This window comes from Micromesistius poutassou (genome assembly GCF_964030765.1).
Source record: "Micromesistius poutassou genome assembly, chromosome: 11".
Lineage (NCBI taxonomy): Eukaryota > Metazoa > Chordata > Actinopteri > Gadiformes > Gadidae > Micromesistius > Micromesistius poutassou.
Genome location: NC_140281.1, coordinates 16,088,352 through 16,111,103, shown reverse-complemented (window position 1 = coordinate 16,111,103; position 22,752 = coordinate 16,088,352). Strand labels below are relative to the sequence as shown.

The 22,752-nt window shown below is 44.9% G+C and overlaps 1 protein-coding gene across 1 annotated transcript in view; it reads right to left on the bottom strand.

The window, feature by feature from the left end:
• Positions 1-11,517: 11,517 nt before the first annotated feature.
• Positions 11,518-22,752, bottom strand: part of ralylb (RALY RNA binding protein like b) — a gene marked incomplete at both ends in the record, with an annotated part of 53,585 nt that continues 42,350 nt past the window's right edge. Inside the window, 6 exons of the mRNA XM_084474963.1 lie at positions 11,518-11,550; positions 13,634-13,803; positions 15,291-15,407; positions 19,983-20,167; positions 21,279-21,326; positions 22,614-22,689. Coding sequence (XP_084331089.1) covers positions 11,518-11,550; positions 13,634-13,803; positions 15,291-15,407; positions 19,983-20,167; positions 21,279-21,326; positions 22,614-22,689 — 629 coding nt within the window. The remainder of the gene's footprint in view (positions 11,551-13,633; positions 13,804-15,290; positions 15,408-19,982; positions 20,168-21,278; positions 21,327-22,613; positions 22,690-22,752) is intronic.

Genomic DNA, 22,752 nt, shown 5'->3' with positions numbered 1-22,752 from the left:
CAACATGCATTCAGTACACACTACGCTTCGATTTAACCCAAGGCTGAATTAAAACTACATCTTTTTCTAAATGTTTCTCATCAACGAGGTTGTAAAATAACTATCTTCGATCTTTATTCATTCATTGCGCCGCAGCTGAACTGACAGGGGTATTCTCTGATATTATGAATCTTACAGACTGCGTCGGGTTCTCAGACTCTCTGGTACTTCCACAACAAGTAAAGACTCCTAGTGGGGTTTATCTCGACCATGGGGGAAAAAGGAATTGGGGGAAATTAACTTTGGCTTTGACTCTCTGAAGTCCAGATTGAAACGAACATGGAGGAGAAAGCGATGTTTCAGCAGACAGCTGTCAGTTCGCTTTGGGTCCATATCATTTCTCCGACACTCCATTGTTTCAACCTCTCGGTCCGCATACGACGGAGACGATGATATGTCTACTGAAAACATCTTTCTTGAATGCCGCCTGAGTTTGTTGTTGCTGGTGACGTAAAGAGGTTACCACTATTAACACTAGTTGAAATGGGTACAGCGCCACCTAACATACCGGGGTATGACACGCTTCAGCCAATGAATGGATTTACTCACCGCCATGTATACGCGGACAATTGCAGTTGTCCAATTGAGGAGCATAGTCGAGCTATGGCTTTAATCTAATTAAGCTGTGCGCGTAAACGTACTGTGTCTCTTTCTCTCTCCCTACCTCTCCCTCTCTGTCTCTCTCTCTATCTCCTCTCTCTTTCTCTCTCCCTACCTCTCCCGCTCTGTCTCTCTCTCTCTCTCTGTCTATCTCTCCCTCATTCACGTTTTCTCCTCCTCACTGTCTCTGTCTCACTCTATCTCAACCTCTCTCTTTCTCTCTCCCTAAATCTCCCACTCCCTCTCCGTCTTTATTTCTCTCTTTCCCTCTCCCTCTCCCAGCACTCCTCCGTTCCTAATTATATGGTAGCAGCTTTAGCCCTGTGTTATCATTTCAGCCATGGAGACTCATAATAGAGCCTGTCTGTGTTGTATCAGCAACCGCCCGGCTGCTGTATCAGCCCGGGGGACACTAGGACCCTGGGGGAGCCTTCACATCCTTATCCTCAGTCGGCCTCGGTGGACGGTGTGGACTGAGAGCAACACAAAGACCAGGATTCAATTACACACAGACACCTTGAGGCGTGGGGGGGGGGAGGAGAGGAGGAGAGGAGGAGGAGGAAGAGAGAGAGAGAGAGAGAGAGAGAGAGAGAGAGAGAGAGAGAGAGAGAGAGAGAGAGAGCACGCTTCCTGTTAAATATATATTCTCTCCCGACTGCCGCCACCACCTCACGCTGGCTTCCTGTCAGATGGTCTGTCTGATTTCCTGTTTTGTAATCATTCCATCTTGTCCTTTCTGTCAGTCTGCCAGCCTTCTGTCTCTGTCAATTGCCTGTCTGTCTGCCCGTTTGTCTGTCTGTCTACCAGCCTGCCCTGCCTCCACTCAATCTCTCTGTCTGTCTGTAATCTCTTTAAATCGTGTAACCTATCCCTCTTTCTACTTGCTTATCAATTTTTAGGAGAAGCCTCTAACTTATGAATCATGTGTATCGACATTATCAATAGAATGCTGCTCACAGATTCAGACCTCCACATGGAGGAATACATAGTGGTGCATAACATTACACTGACCAGAGTGGTTTAGGTGATTCACTAGACTCAGTCAAATCAGTACTCATCTAACTTTAGAACCGGCTTTGTTTTTCATATTGCCCTCATCTACAAAACCACGATTGATAAATGAATAATTTTCTCTTATATTCTCATTTGGGAGTTCTCCCTGCCTATACACCGCTCGCCCGCCTTTCCAAAGAGTGTATTCATATCACATGAGCTCATAACACACCGGTTTCTCTCCGTTTCCAGTGTGCCATATAGCTCACCATATTACAGACCACCATATTACACCCCACCATGTTACAGACCACCATATTACTGCCTTTTATCTTTCAGTAGCCTAAATGGGAAATTGCTACACCATTAAAATAAAATATGGTGCAGTATGTGTTGTTTTATCATTTCTGTAACATTTCTGAGCTGACCGACAATCAGATTCACACACCTACTGAGTGCCCATGTAGCGCACGACTGCAGGAAATTGTCACTTTGTTTTTTCAAATTATGAATTTAGAAAAAAGCGATAAAATCGTCATGCTGATGTTCCTTGGGAAGACGACAGCAAGAGTGCGGTAGCGAAAGGAATTAAAAGGAGAAGTCTCATAAAGTGAAACAACCACAGCAGTTAGAAATTACCATAAGAATCATCTGTGGGGCCCGATTTTAACCTCTTCACCCTCAAAGAGAAATTAATGAAATCTGAAAATACATAAATACATAAATAGTATAAAAACAAAACTCCCTAATTCCCAAGAGTCTCCGCCGAGCGGAAGGGGGAAAGACGCGAAGACGTGGCATCGAGCCGCGCTGTGTGATGCACAGATTATTGGCAACACTTGCAGAATCATTTTAATAGCGGCCTCGGAAAAATACGAACACAACGCAGCCGTGAGCTAATATCATATAAATGTTAATGACGATCCACGCAGGTGGCGAGGGAAATGAGGAATCCACCGCCAAGCTGATATCCCGCCAACTTATGGCTTCTGTGTTTAATTAGGTTTTTCCTGCTTATTTCTATATTTTCTCCGCAGCCCCCCCCCCCTATGTCTGCATAGGTAAACAAGGACAAACAAAGGAAGACAGGCAGGCTGGTGAATACATAGAGGTGGCTGAGAGAGAAAGTGGAGAGTGTTTCCGACGTTGTTTGAAGCCCGGTGTTCCTGGAGGCAGAATGTGGTGTGTTTACCTCGACCGAGCTCAGCGGGAGAGTCTTGTTCTCTTCCAGCGGGCCGTATGTCTGTGCTGCTGTTGTTGATTAAGTAAATGAACCAAACGGCGGGGCCGACAGCAGAGCGTGGTGGCCGAGGTGACTCCGGACTGCGCTCTGCCGTGTTAGCGTGCTCGGCAGGGGCGCGGTGGACACGGCGCCGACCGCTGGGTCACAGTTTGGCGCTAGGCTACCGCCGCTTGCCGGACGAGTAAACACGCTGATTTGATACTGACCAGATAAGCCAGGATTTTCACTTCCCTTTTTTGTGTAAACACACACACACACACACACACACACACACACACACAAACTCTCTTTCACACACACACACACACACACACACACACACACACACACACACACAAACTCTCTCTCACACACACACACACACAGACACACACACACACACACAGACACACACACACACACAAACTCTCATACACACACACACAAACTCACACATACACAAACTCACACACACATACACAAACTCTCTCACACACACACACACACACACTCACACTCTCTCTCACACACACACACACACACTTGCATACACACACAAATGCATACACACACACACACACACACACACACACACACAAACAAACAAACCCAGGCTTAGTAAGTAAATAGTAGCAGTGTTGAATCTTTTTCTAAATGTTTCTCATCAACGAGGTTGTAAAATAACTATCTTCGATCTTTATTCATTCATTGCGCCGCAGCTGAACTGACAGGGGTATTCTCTGATATTATGAATCTTACAGACTGCGTCGGGTTCTCAGACTCTCTGGTACTTCCACAACAAGTAAAGACTCCTAGTGGGGTTTATCTCGACCATGGGGGAAAAGGAATTGGGGGAAATTAACTTTGGCTTTGACTCTCTGAAGTCCAGATTGAAACGAACATGGAGGAGAAAGCGATGTTTCAGCAGACAGCTGTCAGTTCGCTTTGGGTCCATATCATTTCTCCGACACTCCATTGTTTCAACCTCTCGGTCCGCATACGACGGAGACGATGATATGTCTACTGAAAACATCTTTCTTGAATGCTCAAACTCTCATACACACACACACAAACTCACACATACACAAACTCACACACACATACACAAACTCTCTCTCACACACACACACACACACACACACTCACACTCTCTCTCACACACACACACACACACTTGCATACACACACAAATGCATACACACACACACACACAAACAAACAAACCCAGGCTTAGTAAGTAAATAGTAGCAGTGTTGAATCTCACAAATGTATAAGTGTGTTTGGGACATTGCCTTATGATAGTCATATGTGTTTGTTTTACGATTGTCTTTTAGAGAAAACAGGAAGATGATAGATGTTGTCCTTTTAGGTTCAGACTGTGCTCTTCCCATGTTGAGGAACTCAGTTAGGCTGTTAACCCCATCTGGGGATTCAGTGTCACCATAGATGGACATGGCTTTGTGAACCCAAAGGTTGCTTGACAGACAGACATAGAACAGTCTCAGGGTTCCTTGAAACAACAACACATACCAAAGGGCCCAGGCCTAGCACGACGACCGATGCCCATACAAGCAGATAATGTCCATGGAAACCAGTAACGATGGAAACCTAACCAAACCCCGGAAGTAGTTCTCCCACAAACACCCTGTCTGACTTGGTTAAGTCAGACAGCTCCCAAGAGCCAATCAGGAGAAGCTCCTCATTTAAGGCAGAGCTCAAACACTGGCGAAACAAAACAATGTTCACGCCATGTTTTCATTTCACCCTCGAGACTGACCTAAAGGTGCACTTATTTTACTCTGCAACTACGTTGTTTCATCGGAATAAACTCATCTTTTAAACTTTTTTCTTCATCTTGTCTCTAACCATCTGAACTAAGTGAAGAACTGTGTTCTCTATGACACAGTCTTTCAACCAAACAAAACAAATGGGGGAAAAAATCAGGAACAGAAAATCAAAAAAATGATTCTACAAGCCATACCTCTTAGTGCACAATTACATGGAGTATTCAAGTCAGGTTCAAGCATTTAACCAGGAAATGGTCCTAAGAAACTCCACTGGCATTTTTCAAAATTGAACTTGCGTTAAATTGCACCCTACGTGAATTTGTTGCAAGAACATTTCTGGACGATTTGATTGACATCATTCAGAGCCAATGAACAGTGAAATGGATCAGAATTCTCCCCACCTGTGCGCCTGCATTGGCTATGCCCCTGCTCGCAATCAATCCTCCGTAGGAAAGCAGTGAGCGTGTGTGTTATTCCGGGTGAGTGGTTTCCTCATGCATAGGTTAAACGAGAGCAGCTGGGGGTCCCCCCGCCCACCACGGCGCAAAGATAGATGCCTAATAAGCTGGAGCGTTGATGCTGGCTTTCATTAACCTCCCGTTTCACTATGCTTGGCGGGGAGACTAGAGAATAGCTAAACCAGTTGTTGCTGCTCAGCCCCAGTCAGCCGGTGTCTAATGGAGTTGTACAGTCTAATGAAGGAATGAATGAATGAATGGATTTCACATTAATCCATTCATTAGCCTGTTAGCATTGATGTCCTTAGTGCAATGGGTGGATAAATGCTGGATAATGTGTTTTTTGTTGGACGTCTCTCTGGCCTGTAATCTTAATGGGTGAACGATTGTTCCACATTGATCCGTGGATTAATTAAGAGTTGCAGACACTCAGTATGTTACAATCCAACTTATTCTGCAACCGTTCTATTTCCCATGATTCATAGTGGCCCGCCGGTTTTCCATTTCTGGTAGAGTGCTGTTTACATAGCGGCTAGCACAAAGCAGTCACATTCTAAAAAAAAAGTTGTATTATTGAGTTGTTTGTGCAACCAACAACAGCACAAGTGGAGCCCAAACTCATACTCTCACTAAAGTACTACCAGCTACGTATTTTCGCTTCTAACCGGAAATGGGAAATGGTACTGGTCGTCATGGTTGTTAGCATTGTTTAGCCTGGAATTATTGGATACAATTAAAGGAGAACTCTGGCGATTTTTAACCCCATTATTGTTTTCCTGAGGGTCGCCCTATGTTGAGGGAAGCTAAAAACCAGACGAAAATTGATCGGTATAAACTTTTCTGCGTTTATCTGCGTTTTTGCATGTAAACACTCACCGCAGAAAGCCAGAAAGCCCTTACTAGCTGATAGCAGAACGGATGCGCTCCCATCCGCACGCATCCGTTCTGCTATCAGCTAGTAAGGGCTTTCTGGATATATTCATGGAGTGTTTTCATGCAAAAACACAAAGTTTATACTGTTTCGCCACACTATTTGAGTTAAATGAGCTAGGTTAGCGTTATAGCTATTCTGTAGCGTCGGCAGCCAGTGCAGATCTCTGGCTTGGTCGAATCAATTTTAGTCTGGTTTTTAGCTTCCCTCAACATGGGGTGACCCTCAGGAAAACAAAAATGGGGTTAAAAATCGAGTTCTCCTTTAAGTGTGTCTGTGTGTGTTTTGCGTTTTTCTGATTTTTTTTTTTTTTTCTGATTTAGTTTGTGTATTTTGTTTTTTCATGGGAGTGTGTTGTTTCGCGGAGTGTGTGCTGTTTTGTTATACCACACACGTGTGTGTTGAACCGTGTGTTTGTGTTGTACCTTGTGTGTGTTTAACAGAGTCTGTGTGTGTGTGTTTTACAGGGTGTTGGTCTGTCTGTGTTGTGTTCCTTTACTGTGCATGGAATGAGGTTTAATCGTGTGTAACATTAAATGCGACATGAACCCGCCATCAGAGCCATCAGACCTATTTCCAGGGGAAACAGGAAATGACATCAGGGCTCATCGTGGGAGGGATGTGATTGGATGGATTGGCTGGTCTGGCAATGGTCATGATGTCCCCTGTGGGGCTCAATAGTCTCTCTATCCACCCAGCCCGGTCAGGTAAAGCGCCACTGAACGAAACATCGTCTCTGTTACTTCGACGTGACATTGTGACACCGAGAGGGTGTGCTATTGCTGATGCCACAGATGTGGTGCTCCCCCGAGGCTGGGGAGCGGGAAATGTTGTTGTTGACTGTTGCTTCCTGGCCCTTATAGTATAGCCCTTATAGTATAAGTGGTATGTGCCAAATTTCTTTCATTCACAACATTTCTAATTGTAACACTCATACTCAACAACGTGCACTAGCTTGAGCCTCAGTCTTAACCATGGGGATAACAACTCTCCAACAGTTGTAGATGCTCCATTCAATTAATTTTTGTTATGGAATAGTGTTCAAAGTCAAGCTGAAACGGGGTTAATTTACATACATATAGTATATATACCGGTCCATATATAAATAACTAGTGCTGTAGCTAATCGACCAATGGACCAATACATTTACCAATAAATGGATTGATCAATCAACCAATATAGCCCAAAATTGTATAGCCTATAGCCTAAAAACAGGTCACTAAAAGTAATGTCTCATAACTTAATGTCATGTAATGCTCATGGTATCACCACTATATCCATATAGTATCCATTTTTGCTGTCTGCCATTTTGTGAGGGGTTGACTTGAGACATGTACCAAAGTACCAACACACCAAGATGGAATGAGAGTCCATAAATTAGTTTTAATGGATGACATCTGAAAATGGATTCCTAACTGGTGCTGGTGAGGCTGCAAAGATTTAGGGATGTCAGTGAAACCTGTAATTACTAAATTCCACCGTACATCATCACTCTATCATTATCTCATTGAAACCTCTCTGAAGTGCTCCGAGAGATCTCTCGCCTGTCACCTAATAATGGTACGGTATTGTCAAAGACTTCTGGTCTGATATTTATTTGTTAAAGACATGTCAGGTATGACATTTATTGATTAAAGACTTCTGGTGTGATATTTATTTGTTAAAGAAAGTGTTTGTAACAAACAAAAGTGGGACAAATCAAGTGTGACACAAAGAATAACTCTTTTATTGACAGAGAAGAACACAAATAATTAATCTGCATGGTTTCACGTTGATTTTACTTCATGATTAAATTAAAATACAGTAGAAGGTACAATAAACATGCTTTTAATAAAAAAATTATTTCTCTTTTTTTTGGTCAAATCTCTTTTCATACAAAAAATGTACATTCTATATAACAGTTCATTTAAGACTTCTGAATTTCTCCTATAAAGCATATAGACTCAACTCACCTCATCATACTGATGTCTAATATGAACTTTTATTATTTTTTCTTTATTGTTCCCCAATTTCTCTATTTAAAATAAGTATGACACAATCTATTTACAAGGAAACTCCAAAGCAGAATTGTTGCTTAAGTTGTGAGTCATATTAATAATAATAATAATAATAATAATAATAATAATAATAATAATAATAATAATAGTAGTAGTAACCCCAAATACTGCTAAAAATGACCAGATTAAATGTATGATGGTAATGAAGCAGGGACATTTTAGTTTTTGCAAGACATCACCGACATTTTGTTAAAATACAAGATAAACATGGTGTGAACCCTTTTGCTTGATCGACTTCTTAGAATACAAAAATATTTGTTCCCCTTCGTTGTAATGCATATCTTCCAAACAAACTCTGGGAATATCGGGAACGGCCAGGTGTGCGAGTTGGGATTTAAAATACATAAACAACCTTCTGAGTATGTGAAGCCATCACTGGTTAAGGTAGAGCGATGGGTCCAACATGAGCAAAACAGAGCTCATCGGGGCGAAGACTAGGTGAGGGATCAATTTTAAATGAATACAACGTGAACAATGCGTTTCAGCACACGATCCACCCCACCGACTTCCAATAAACATAAATTGATTTCGCCGTGATTCATTAATAATTCATCAACAATTTGGTTCATTTCCAGTCACTGTGTGGAAAGCTGCATTGAGAGAAACACTTTTTTAATTACACTCCCCCTTAAGGAATCACATCAGATGAAGCAAAATAAAATACAAAAATTGGCTTTATGTAATACTCCTTCCCTTTCGGAAACGACGTCCGATGTCCGTTTGCCAAAAGAAAAACACAGAACGTAAAGAGTTATCCGTGAAGTGTCACAAAGCCAAAATACTTTACAGGTGTGTCTTCAACATGTTTTCTTTTAGAAAGAGGGCGAGCATCGCCGCCAAGTGTTTCATGATGATCCGTCGGGGGGGTGTCTGCAAATGGCGGGGAAGGGGAGGGATTCGAACACAACTTGGAGCGACTCCACCCGTACGGGTGTAAGCTGGTCCTGGGGGGAGGGGGTGTATTCCTCCGCCGTCGTGTGTCTGGAAGGAGGAGAAGACGGATGAGTTCATCCATCGAGGCTGAGCGGAAACGCTGGCGACACGCGCTAGCTGGAGCGACGGGCGCCGAAACAAACAGAGGCGGGGAGGGTGGAGGAGGGCGGAGGAAGGAAAGAACATCACGTTAGGGGGCTGATTCGGCTGCGCTACGTGGCATCCGCTGCTTATTATAATGTCACACACATCTTCTGGGGATTACAAACTAGAGCGGAGGGGCTGTCAGGGCTAGCGCCGAGGGGAGGCGGCGGGGTAGGGGGGTGAAGAGCTAGCCATCGTTCGCTAATCCTCCCGGACCCCAGTTCTAATAGATCTTTCCCCGCGGTTGTGATATATAAAAACGCTCGCTCACATAATCACAGACCAATCTTTCAGTCCTTTTTAAACGCGTGTGCAGAGAGGGTATGGGGTATGAAAAAAAGATTTACAAATAAATATATACTGTGTATATATATATATATATAGGGGGGTGCTGCAGCATGATGGATATTTCCAATGATGCATTTGAAATGGTTTTAGGTGTGGGTTGAGGTTGAGGACGTGTAGGGGGAAGGCAATGCATCATGGGAATAACAGCAAAAAAGCTCTGTCTACCTGTGATCATATTCAAACCCAGCATGTCTGTAGCTGTGTGTGTGTGTGTGTGTGTGGGGGGGGGGGGGGGGTGAGTGTGTGTGAACATTTCAGCCTTTTTTTAAATAGGAAAGTTGTGTCTCTCCACATGGCCACGGGTAGAATTTAAACGAGTGGACACACGGCCGGGGGGGAGGGGTGGTGTGAGGGGGGTAGATAGAGAAAGTGAGGAGAAGGGAGACATGGGAGCTCCTTTGTATTCAGGTGAGTGTTGGATGAGCAGATGCCTGCACAGCCAGCGGAACGACGGAGAGAGTGAGAGAGAGGATAGCGCCATCTTCACACTCAACATACACACTCTTATTTTGTAAAAAGGATTTAGGATTAAAAATGCCAAGCTTCAGATGTAATATCTGAAATGGGGTTCTCTATCTGTATAGACGAGCACGGAGCGTGTGTTAATTACATATTCACACTCCCACGCTCTTATTTTGTGGAGAGGTTTAAGGTGGAAAAGTTGTAGATATGACGTCTGAATAGTGCAGTTTTCTTCTTCAAAGGTCTTTCTCACGATTCCAAATTCACAGTTGATATTGAGATCGCTCGCGCTGCTATTTTGTAAAAGGTTGAAATGGTCGCACTTTGAAGGATCTGAAAAAAAGTCTTCAAGTTTTCAAACACAAACGCCATTACCACCAACAAGCTAATAAATGACGTTGAACTCGATGGATGGAGCGCCCGCGTCATTACCCACAAGTCTCGGGGGCGAGGGGTGGGGGTCAGTGGTGGCGCGTTTTTTTCTTGCCGGTGCTACGGTGGGGCGGAATTATTCAGTGATGGTGCTGAGGATTGTTGACGGGGGGGGGGGGGGGGTATGGGTTTGCGGGCGTACAGGATTGTTGAGGGGGGGTAGGTAGGGGTAGGTAGGGGTTTGCGGGCGGACGGGATTGTTGACGGGGTGGCACGGGGCTGCGGGCGGACGGGATTGTTGAAAACTGTACTGGAAGGCAGACGATAGTTAATTTCTTGGTGGCTATAGCACCAGCAAGCACCACCCTAGCGGGGTACACCCTCTGGCATCACGCCGCCCTTTCCCCCGGCGGTAACTGCCAGATAGATGTTGTTTAGGGGCCGTTCTGCATCATTAGTATGTCGTTATAGCCTTCTTTATCACTGACCGCATTAGCCACCCTTTGCCGGCATTGGCCTCGGAAATGTCACACGGATTAATGTCTTAATGTTTGCAGACGCTCCCTTGGGAAGACCGCTGCTTGTTCCATTTACAGCAGGCGTTGAGCTGTCAATGTTTTTTAATAATAGCAGGAGAGTCTTGTGCTTCAACCCTCAATGTCTACAGTCTGAGCTGTGGGCATCCTTGAGCAAGACGCCCCCTAACTAACCACTGTCTGCTCGTTGAGGATTTGTGTCTGAATTCACTGCACTTTGATTCAAATGAAAGAGTCTGCTAAATGACTGGTTTGTACAAGGTAATGATATTCTTTTATGAAAGTCAAATAATCAATAAATACATTACTGCTGTGCATTAATCTTGCCACACCATTGCATGTTTTTTGCTGGCCTGCTGTCTAACTTCCGTCTTCAGAGCAACGATTTTCTTTTCTTCATATTTGCAGAGATTTGCCCAACTCTGCAAACCATAACCGAATGTAACCTAAACATAACCTAACACTAGATCCTTACCTAAATTTACAATGATTTAACATGATTTAACCGTACCCAATTTGAACTTAACTCCACCACCTTCACGTTTACAGGTTTTTAATGTGTGGTTCATGGTTAGGGTGAGGACACATGATGATCTATGGGGTTATCCACAGGAGACAAATAATCTCACCCAGCTTCAGTTGTCAATATCAGAAACATGGTTCTCTATCTGGAGAGAAAAGAGCAAAGGACAGTATTTTAATGGAATCCAGCTGACATATTGTATTACAACAATAACAATAAACATTTCTCCTTCACAAAATAGTGTTCTGGGACATGAAATCTCATCATAATATAGCGATAGAATATGATACAGTACGAAGCAATATCATAAACGCGACACAAAGGGGACAGTGTCTTTCATTTGAAAGACACTCAAATTGTCAGATTTCCCAGAGTCCCATGATATGGATCTCTGTTTTTGGGGGGGAGTGATGTCACGCCCCACCGCTCACTCTACCCGGCTTTGCTTATGAATATCTGTCTGCCTCTCTTCCTCCTGGTCTGCAGGGGGAGCTGTCTGGGTTAGCTTGGCGGCTAATGGGCTGCTGATTGGAGGGAGAATAAAAGCAGTTCCTCCACTGAAGCTCGCTCTCTCATCTGCTGCTCTGGCCTTCCGCTATTGAGGGCTGGCTGCAGCTTCTTTCCTCTTCTCTCCCCACACCTCTACTTTCTACACTGCATCACATTACTGACATGCACTACATTTTGGTTTGACCCATACTGATGCATTTGACTTTCCTTGTTTAGTGTTTATCTAATAATTGGTTAAACGTAACATCGGTGTGGTCTCCCAATGTCATTCCTGCTCTGAGCCAGGTAGTTCTGACACATTCCAAACTAAATATTTCAGGTCACAGCAGTTAGTGCAGCAAAGTGCGATGAGAATATGAAATAGTCACATTATAATTTTGGCAAAGGCTTCTCAAAAAAAGGCTAATGCTATTATATGACTAAGGGGTTAAAAGCATGCAAACAGGAAAGTGTGTTTTTTATCTGTGTGTAGTCATGAGGGATTTTTGGCCAGAGACAAATTTTGTGTGTTAGTGTGTGTCTCAATGTTTGTGTGTATGTCTCTGTGTTTGTGTGTGTGTGGAAACCTTGGCTCTACTCTGGAGGCCAGAGTCAGCACCAAGGAGAGACTGTCAGCCTGTTCTAACCTTGCTCGCCCCCACCGCTCACTCATGTGAACCTCGCTTGCCCGCACATCTCAGTCCATGAATAATTCTGGAGAATTAGCTTTCAGGGAGCGAGACAGCCTGCCCACCATGACCCACCCCCAACCCTCCCCCCAGCGGTCCTCTCTCTCTCTCTATTTCAAATAAGCTCATTCCCCCACTCAATATCGTAATTTCGCTCTATCCTTCTCTTCAGCCCTCTCTCTCTCATTCGCTCTCTCTCTCTCTCTCTCTCTATATATATAGATATATTTATATATCTATATCTATATAACCGACTCTTTTCTCTCTATCAATCCTCCCTTCAGTTTCTTTCCTCTTTGTATTTCGCTCTCCCAAAATATCTCTCTCCTCCACCACTCCACCCCTCCACCTCTCCCACCATCGTCTCGATTTATACACCCTCAACCCCCATCCCCTGACAGCTACTTGTCATCGCCGCTCCTCATCTCACTCTCCTCCTCCTCTCATCCCTCTCCTCTACCCCCAGCCTTCTCCTCTTTCCTCTCCACCTCTCCATTTCCTCATCCCTCTCCTCTACCTCCTCCTCCTCCTCTTTTCCCTCCTCCACCTCCTTCCTCTACCTCCTTCCTCCAGCTCCTCTCCCTCATCCCTCTCCTCCACCTCCTCCTCCTCTTCTCTTCCTCATCTCTCTCCTCTGACTCCAGCTTTCTCCTCTTCCCTCCGCTCCCCTCTCCTCCTTCTCGCCTCCTCTTTCCACAACGTTATCCTCTTTCCTCTCCTCCACCTCCTCCTCCCCCAGCCTTCTCCTCTTTCCTCTCCTCCTCCTCTTCTCTTCTTCATCTCTCTCTTCCACTCCAGCCTTCTCCTCTTTCCTCTCCTCCTCCTCTCCTCTCTCCACAGCCTTCTCCTCTTTCCTCTCCTCCACCTCCTCTCCTCTTCCTCATCTCTCTCCTCCTCCACCTCCTCCCCCTCCTCTTCCTCATCCCTCTCCTCCTCTCCTCTTCCTCATCTCTCTCCTCCACCTCCTCTCCTCTGCCTCATCCCTCTCCTCCACCTCCAGCCTTCTCCTCTTTCCTCTCCTCCACCTCCTCCTCCTACCCCTCCTCCTACCAGATGGCGGCTCCCCTCCTCGTCGTAGTCCTCCTCTCCCCCGTCAGTCAGCGCTCCCGCCTCCCCATCTAGCGCCTCCTCCCCCGCCTCCTCCCCCGAGTTCTCCCCTGCCTCCGACACCGACTCCTCGTTCAGGGAGTCGCAGTTCTCCTCATACTTCCTCTGGGCGTCTGAGGGGAGAGAGAGGGAGAGAGAGAGAGAGCGAGAGAGAGAGAGAGAGAGAGAGAGAGAGAGAGAGAGAGAGAGAGAGAGAGAGAGAGAGAGAGAGAGAGAGAAGAGGGAGAGAGGGAGAGAGAGAGAGAGCGAGAGAGAGTGGGGGGAGAAGAGAGTGAAATCATGTTCTTAAATGCTCTGGCAATATAAAAATGTTTCGTTGCCATGCCAATAAAAAGCCTTGAGACAAAAGGGAATGGGAGGATGAGAGAAAGAGAGAGAGAGAGAGAGAGGAGAAAGAGAGTGAGAGAGAGAGAGAGAGCGAGAGAGGAGAAAGAGAGTGAGAGAGAGAGAGAGCGAGAGAGGAGAAAGAGAGTGAGAGAGAGAGAGAGAGCGAGAGAGAGATGAGCGAGAAAGAAGCGAGAGAGAGAGAGGAGAAAGAGAGAGAAAGAGAGAGTGAGAGAGAGAGAGAGTGAGAGAGAGAAGCGAGAGAGAAGCGAGAAAGAGAGAGAGAGAGAGAGAGAGAGAGAGAGAGAGTGAGAGAGGCACCTCACTTCCTACCTGCCACTTAATGACACCTGTCTCAGTTCATCACACCTTTCCTCTGATAAAAGTCTCTAACTGAAGAACTGAACACATACAACATGGCACTGTTTCCACTGGGCAGTACCAGTGAAGACGGATCAAATCACCAAAGCTTGTTAGTTAAACGCCCAGAAAAATCTGTCCTCCAGAGGTATCTACGCTCCATATCTAGCCTCTGTATCTAGCTTCTATATCTGCCCTCCATACTTGTCCTCTGGTCTGGTTTTCACAGAAAGCCCCTCTATAGCGTCAGAGATGCGGCGGCGCTGTCTGGCCCTCATGACAGACGGCAGCTCTCCCTCTTATCTCTGGGCCCGTCAGCAAGACGGATGGACCACACCTCTCCCTTTCATATCCTCCTCTCCCAGTGTGTCCCGGGTTATTACACCACCCGCACTACCTCGTCTCACTCTCCGCACCGCTATCTCTCTCTCCGGCTATTCTTCCCCCGTATCCACCTCCCTCTGTAGCCCACACACTCTCTCTATCGCCCCCTTTTCCCATCTATTCATTCTCTTTATCCGTTCCCCCCCTCTCTCTGTAGCACTCTCTCATCTTTCCGCGAATTCCCCTTCTCTCTATATCCACCCTGTTCTCTCCTTTTCATCTTCCTCTCTCTATGTTCACTCTCTCTATATCTTTCTACATTCTCTCTCTCTCTCTCTTGCTCTTTCTCCCTCTTTCTATCTCTCTCTCTCTCTATCCATTCCTTTTCTATATATATCCTGCCATCAATCTTTCTTCCCTTCTCCCTCCGCCCTCACTCTGTCCTCCACACTCCCAAAAAAAAATATTACTCTCGCTCTCCCCCTCTCTCTCTCTCCACCTTTCCCCTCTCCATCTCTCGCACTCTGTATCCAAGCCCAACCTGCTCCTCGCCTCCCCCATGGTGATGATGTCATGGATCCACGGTGCTCACCACACTCGGATCTCTGCTGCTTCTCAATCTTGTCCAGGCGTCCCAGCAGGGAGTCTATCTTCACCTTGATCTGTCCCAGCTCCCGCTTGATGATCTGCAGCTGGTCCGTCTTCACCGCTGACAACACGCACACACGCACATAAATCCCTTCATCATCGTTGTTATTATAAACATCATCACCATCATCATCATCATCATCATCATCTTCACCCCCACCTCCACCTGCATCTCACTGGAACATTTCCTCTGCAATGGCGATCGGTATCGCCGGCTTTGTCTTGTCATTTGCTAAAACCACCCAAAAACGCTTTAGCCACCATCTCATTTCTTCAGGGAGGCTAACGTTTTAATCTAGTCCACCAATGTTGCTGTGGGCCCCATATCACGTTGGGTGCACTGCTCATCACAAGCTTTGTCTTATCGTTAGCTAACACCGGTCATAAGTGTTAGCCGCAATCTCCTCCCTAGTTTAGAACCGCAAGACCACACTGTGGCCCCTGTGACGAGTGGGGCCCACATAGCCAGTTTGGTACGCTGCTTATCACTCCTTTTCTTCTTATCATTAGCTAACACCCGAAATCTTGTCACTTGTTTCTTCAGGTGTGTCCCCCAAGTCCTAGTCTAGAGCCAGAGACTTCACTGAGGCTCCCTCGTAGCGTACGCTGCCCCTGTAACCAATGTGACCCCCTGCTGTTTTCAATTTGGAGATTAGCGTGTGGCTTAGCGGCGCCATGCCGTGCCTTGGTGTTAAATTTGAGTCCGCTAGTGCATGTAGCCGTTGATGTTAGCTTTACGGCTGTTTGATGTTTGCGTGAAGCATAACCGAGGCAACAGCTTAAGTCTTTCTTTAACGTTATCAAAACAACCTGCATTGCCACAGTGCTGTATATTATGCAATTTGAAAAGAACCACAGAAAGGAAGGCATTATTTCTTTAGCAAAATGAATGTTACAATGACTGAGCATTCACCTGAACAAATGGATCTGGCTTTTATTTTGACACGCTAAAGTTAGTGTCCCAATAAAAGCGTGATGACTCTTTCATTGTGCTCAAAGGCACCTTGGCACTAATTCATACTAGACAGAGTCTTAACTCTGAAGATGCAGACACATTCCAATCTGGACTTTTATATCCCAACTCCATCAACTAACTTAAGAAGTCTTAAACTTAGAACATTACACATCGAACAGGATATAGGCAATGTTTTGTCATTATAGGGTACTTCGTACTGTATCATATTCTTGTACATCAGAATGCATCTTGGGATTTTTGTGGGCAATGCTCTTAACCGTAACCTAGGCTAATGAAATGAGAAACGCTGGGCCAGTTTCAAACACAACGTCTTCCCATAAAGACAAATAATTTCACCATTAATTACTAACCAATGACAAAGCCCATTACTAATAATACAAAAAGAACATTCTTATGCTCCTAAACTTCCAAAATGGAGGCTATTGTTGCAATGTGACATATTGCAACTGTTAGTTATTCTTTTCTACCTTTTATAAAATTACCTGTAATCTGAGATTTCAATGCACTTATATGTAGCGTATATATGAGTAAGCTGCATATAACCCCATTCCTGGGATGATTTGAGGCATTTTTCAAACTGCAGCAAAGCAACAGAAATCCACCAGACAGCCGATTTCTACATGAAAATATGTTTACTGCTTCAACGCTGCTCCCCCGAGGACTCGTGAATGTGGATAAATAACCGAGTACAAGCAAATCACACGAAATTGCCTCAACGTCGACAGCTAAACCTTGACGTGCCAAAAACTAATCCCCATGCGCTCTCTCAGATATGTCTCCCTCAATTCAAACTGTCCCCATCCGACCGACGCAGAGAGAGAGTGAGAGTGAGGGAGAGAGAGAGGGAGAGGGAGAGGGAGAGAGAGAGAGAGAGAGAGAGACAGAGGGAGAAGGAGAGGGTTGAATTATTTATTTCACAGCTGGAAACCCCAAGCTGATTAAAGCATAAAAAAAAATCTGAAAAAAAAGTTTAAAAGAAAAACCTAATCTCCTTCTCCAATGTGTGTCGTTTCAGGAGATTGAGGGTGAGAGGTGGGCGTCGGCGGGGGCGCCGGCAGAGGAGGGCAGTTGACAGAGACATCAGAGAGGGGAGCTGTAAAATCCCTTTGACACCTATCACAGCCTGGCAAGACACGGCGTGGGTGGGTGGGTGGGTGGATGGGTGGGGTTTGAGTTTGACGAGTTGGTAGCAAACACGCACACGGTGAGTCAAGTCCTCGCAACCGTTCCCCAACAGCTCCCGGAGGCACACCATACATACAGCAAGGTTCACCTTAAAGCACATCCACACAAATCAGTTTCGATTAAGTCAGGTTTAACATTGCCTTTTCGACTGCACCCCCCACAGACCACCAAACACGCCTCGGAGGCCTGGAGGTTTGGTGTGTAGGAGCTGAATTAGTTTGTAATCAGGTGGAGGGAAGGACAGGCAGAGGAGATATCAGAAGATACCCGTGTTTGTGTGAGACGGTTCTGCATAATGTTTACATCCTCTGAGTTCATCTCAACATGGTGCGGCGGTTGATTAATCCCCGAGATTTATCGCTTGATCCTAACCAACATTCGTGCCGGGAGGAAACTGTGAAATCTGTGTGATTTGGCAGAGCGTCTCACACACACACATACACAAACACACACACAAACACACATGTTGGCACTTATTTTAGCAGAATCTCAGTTTGCTTGCAGTTCCATGTTAGCCGTTCTTTGATGATAACAACGTCTGGAACAGTCGCTTATTTTCGATAGCCACAGGCTTTGTGCCTTTGTGTTATCAAAGAGACAAACACACAAGTCCTTATCTGTCATCATTTGGCTGGCTAAGCGTGTCCCCGGCATGCCAGGAAAAAAATTAATGAGTGTGAAAAAAAAGGTCCTCATTTGGCACTAACAAAGATTTCAAAGTAGAGGCAGTGGAAGCTAATTTTGGTTAATTACCCTGGCAAAAAATTGGTTTTTCGTCCTGTGGATTAACGCTAGTCCATATTATTTAAATGTTTGTATTAATTGATATTGACCTGCAGGGGCTGTCGCTGCTGAGCTCATTTGAAACAGAAAAATTGAGCGTGAGTTGCAGTGAGAGAAAATCAGTGGTTGGCATTGATAATATGAGAGTCGTCTCATGGCCGATTTCTAGAAAATGCACAGCGACCTTTATAACGGAGAAATGTGGCTTGGTTACACTCAAACACGGCTAGAACTCGGAGCAAGTCAGCACAACTTGTAGAGTCAGAAATGTTGATATTGTGAAGATAGTGTATATGCTGTTTGAAAGGGCAGCAGCTAGCTCAAAGTTCAAATTATTTATAACTCTCATCTCTGCTGCCAGAACTTGGTGGTTGTGGTGTGGTAGTTTCAGAGAAGCCTAATTGCCTGCCCGGACCGAGGGCCTATCTCCACATATTTAACCATTCACATGGCAGGGGGACTAGTCGCTCAATACCACAACTAGTGGATAAATGTCCACGTGATCAATGGGCCCCTGACAAACGTTTATTTACGACCTGAACACCGCGAGGAGAGCCTAAACTTCCTGAACCATTTCAGACAATCGACCCAACACACCGGCCTCCTACTCCGCCAAGCCAATCTCCCCCCGCCAGCGCAAACCCAAACAGCCATTTTTCATGATACTGGCAGAGGCAAATTAGTCTCTCCGACGCACAGGGCCACTGCCTCGATAGAGGGGAGAATTCATCGACTCGGCCCCCAAAAAAGGAGTTTGAATGTGTTTCGTTTTTTTTTCCGTCTCTGGACTACACAACCGGTGCAAATGTTCCCATGACAGATCTCACCAAGCTGTCTGTGCTGATAACACCAAGCCTGAACACAAAAACAACAGCTACACACGCACGCACGCACACACACACACACACACACACACACACACACACACACACACACACACACACACACACTCACACAAGCGCGCCACAGCCAATTATATTGCAGCCGGGGGAAAAAACTGACAGGGAAACAACTGACCACAGGGGGCCCCGAGGGAGACCCTGTTGTTGTGAGACTAATTACAGAGAGGGTGCAGTGGAGTTGCCATGTTTCACAGGTTAATCACAACAGCCAATAAACACTGTGGACAGTTGTGGCCCAGGTGAGGCAGGCTGTACCTTATTAAGCTTGTTTATATGGACTAATTGGATATTGGTGATTTCCAATTAGGCTAATTGGAAACGTGTAGCTGCCAATTAGCCTAATTGGCGATTGGAAATCATACAGTATATTGCCTGTCAGTGCAGAAGCAGGCATGGTAATCCATTAGTCACGGTCAGATGGCTTTTGTAAAGTGCTGGTAGGCAGTGCTATATATCTAAAACAATAGTTCAATAACCGCTTATAGAAATGCCAATAGAAGCGTTTGACATCGTCTACAACAAACGGTAAACAACATAGCGAGCAGATGATGCAAACGGAGGGATGGTTGGATTGATGGATAGACAGATAGGTAGTTAGATGAACGTCTGTGGCCTGATTAATAGAAAGTTGAATGGCTGGCTGGGCTGGATGGATGGATGGGTGATGGGATAAACGTTTTTTCTGGACAGACAGATTGATGGATGGATGAATGGTTGTATGGAACGGAGGAAATTAAGACGACACAGCTGATCACTGTTGTCTGATCCCCCTACTCGGGCCCCTACTCACATTTGGGGCCAGTGGAGGACGATGAGGAGGTAGGGGGTCTGGAGGAGGAGGAGGAGGAAGAGGAGGAGGTCTTCACGGGGAAGGTGGTCTTCGCTCGGCGCGTGGAGGGCGCCACGACCCGGGAGCGCTTCAGGGGGATGACGGCTCTGGGGGGCGGGGCCACGCGGCCGTGGTAGTCAAACAGCCTGCGGTGGGGGACATTGGTTTGGGTGGGTGGGTATAAATCTTTATTTATATAGTGCTTTCAAAAGTAGTTCATATTTATATAAGTATATAAAAAGTTGGTACGTGTGTGTCGATATAAATCAAACTTTATTTATATAGCGCTTTCAAAACTATATAATATTCAAGTATATATATATATATATATATACGTATGTATAAAATACAAAGTTATTCACAAATGAAACAACACAGCAAGGATAAAAGCTGAGTTTGGTGATTTTTCTGAGCAAACAATACAAAATGCTCCATCGCCTCAGTTTCCCATCTGGGATTATTAAATGACTATTACCTACTAAGGGAACCAACACAATTGTAAACATTCCCCACTGTAGCTCACTGTTCAATCAATATCCTCCATTCCTTCTATCGATTTCCTCCCACCAATCAGATGATGCCGTGGCTAACCTACAGGTGTACAGTATCTCGAGGAGGCGGCGTGCCATTCCTAAAGCAATCAGCCACCACCTATTTCTCAGGTGCAATCTGCTCACCACTCCTCCAACGAGTGTCCTTCAGGGAAACTCTGCCAAGGACAGAGAGACTGCTAGCCAGGCCAACGTTCAAATCTCTCTCATGTCTCTCTTTCCAAAGTACAATAACATCCCTCTTCCCCACGAAGATGGAAGAGCCATCGCAGGCAATCATGGTCCCATCAACCTTCCCCTTCAGAGCAGCGTGGGCAAAGCATGAGGGATGGATCACTAAATGCCAGGCGGAGCACTAGCCACCTGCCCGGGAAAAAGGAGGAATTGAGCGGCCCGCTGGAAAAATGCCAGGCACTGCCTCGCTAATGAGGCCTAATATATTTATACATAACATATATCTCCCACTCTGATACTTTGACTTGCTTTGAGTTTCGTTTTTAATTAGTTTTACCCTGGAAGATGGGACTGTACCCCAGCTGTAGATCATCGGCTATTGTTTAATAAAAAAATATCCTGTATCTCAAGTGATATATTCACTATTATATAATCTATAGTATAAATTATTTGCACTCTATCAGCATGGATAGCTTTGTGTTCAATTACATTTTTAAATTTTTTTTATGTTGGATTTGAAATGATTACGTACCTGCTGTAGAAATCATCTCTGTAGTACTCGTAGTCAAACTCGTAGCCACTGGTGGAAACAGGGGAGAGAGAGAGAGAGAGAGAGAGAGAGAGAGAGAGAGAGAGAGAGAGAGAGAGAAATGGTAACAGATGTTTTAGGGAAACTATTTTGGATCTGTCAAGACTGAAGATAAGCAAATCCAAGCAGTTTAGCCATAATGGACACGCTCTATTTAATGACAAGCTAGCGGCAATAAGAGCCGCAAAGCTTCAAATGGAACAAACCTAAAAAGCTAAAATGGCAGCCATTTATAAAACAACTGAATTAACTGTGACCAAGAAATGAATGCCAACTGAATGCTAAACGTAGAATCCAGAGTTAGAACACAATCCATGAAAGCATTAATTCTCTCAGTGGGATTTTAAAAAGGATTAATGTATTACCATTTTAATTTGGAAAAGACGACTGTTAGTTCTGTTAGTTTGGCATTCTCTTTTTTCCCCTTCAAAAATTACTAACACAGAGCATATTAACATTTAGAGTTTTGAGAAGTGCATTGCAGTAATGATGGATTAAACTGGAGTGAATTAATAAACAAACAACAACAAAAACAAAACTGTGTGTGTGTGTGTGTGTGTGTGTGTGTGTGTGTGTGTGTGTGTGTGTGTGTGTGTGTGTGTGTGTGTGTGTGTGTGTGTAATTAAGCAGTGATATGACATATTCAGGATCATTTCTAACGTTGAACTTGGGAACAATTACAAGACAAAAAATAACTGATAGGGGACCTTTGGCCTTCCCTGTACACAGGTGGGTTTGGGACTTACCTGTCCACAGGTGTTTTTAAGTTTACTTTGTTTAGCTTTATTAATTATTTTCTGAATGAGAAAAAATAACTAATTGCGATTAAAAATAAATAATAATAATTTTGATTGTGTGTCAGTTGTGAATTTTTCTTTAGCTGTGGACAGGTTTGATTGTCTCTTACTGGATACATATGTGGTGATAGGTTCTTACCTGGATACAGGTGTGATGGGTTATTACCTGTACACAGGTGTGAATCATTCTCCTATGTATACAGGAGATATAATGTCTTACCAGAATACAGGTGTGATAGGTAATTACCTGTACACCGGTAGGAATGGTTCTCATATGTTATCAGGAATGTTTGGGTCTAACCTGTATACAGGTGTGATCGGTTATTACCTGTACACAGGTGGCAATGGTTCTCATATGTATAAAGGAGTGTTTGGGTCTTCCCTGTACACAGGTTTGAACTGTCCTCACCTGTACATAGGTGTGATTGGGCTTTACCTGTAAACAGGTATGATTGGGCATTAAGTTGTGATCGGTTCTTACCTGTACACAGCTGACAGTGGTCGCTTGTTTCCCGGCTTTGGCCTGTATGGCTTGGGCTCACCCGCCATGTTTATATCTGGAAGAACATAGAAACAGAAATACTGGTCAGTCATTGGCTCCCAGCAAGACACATTCCACA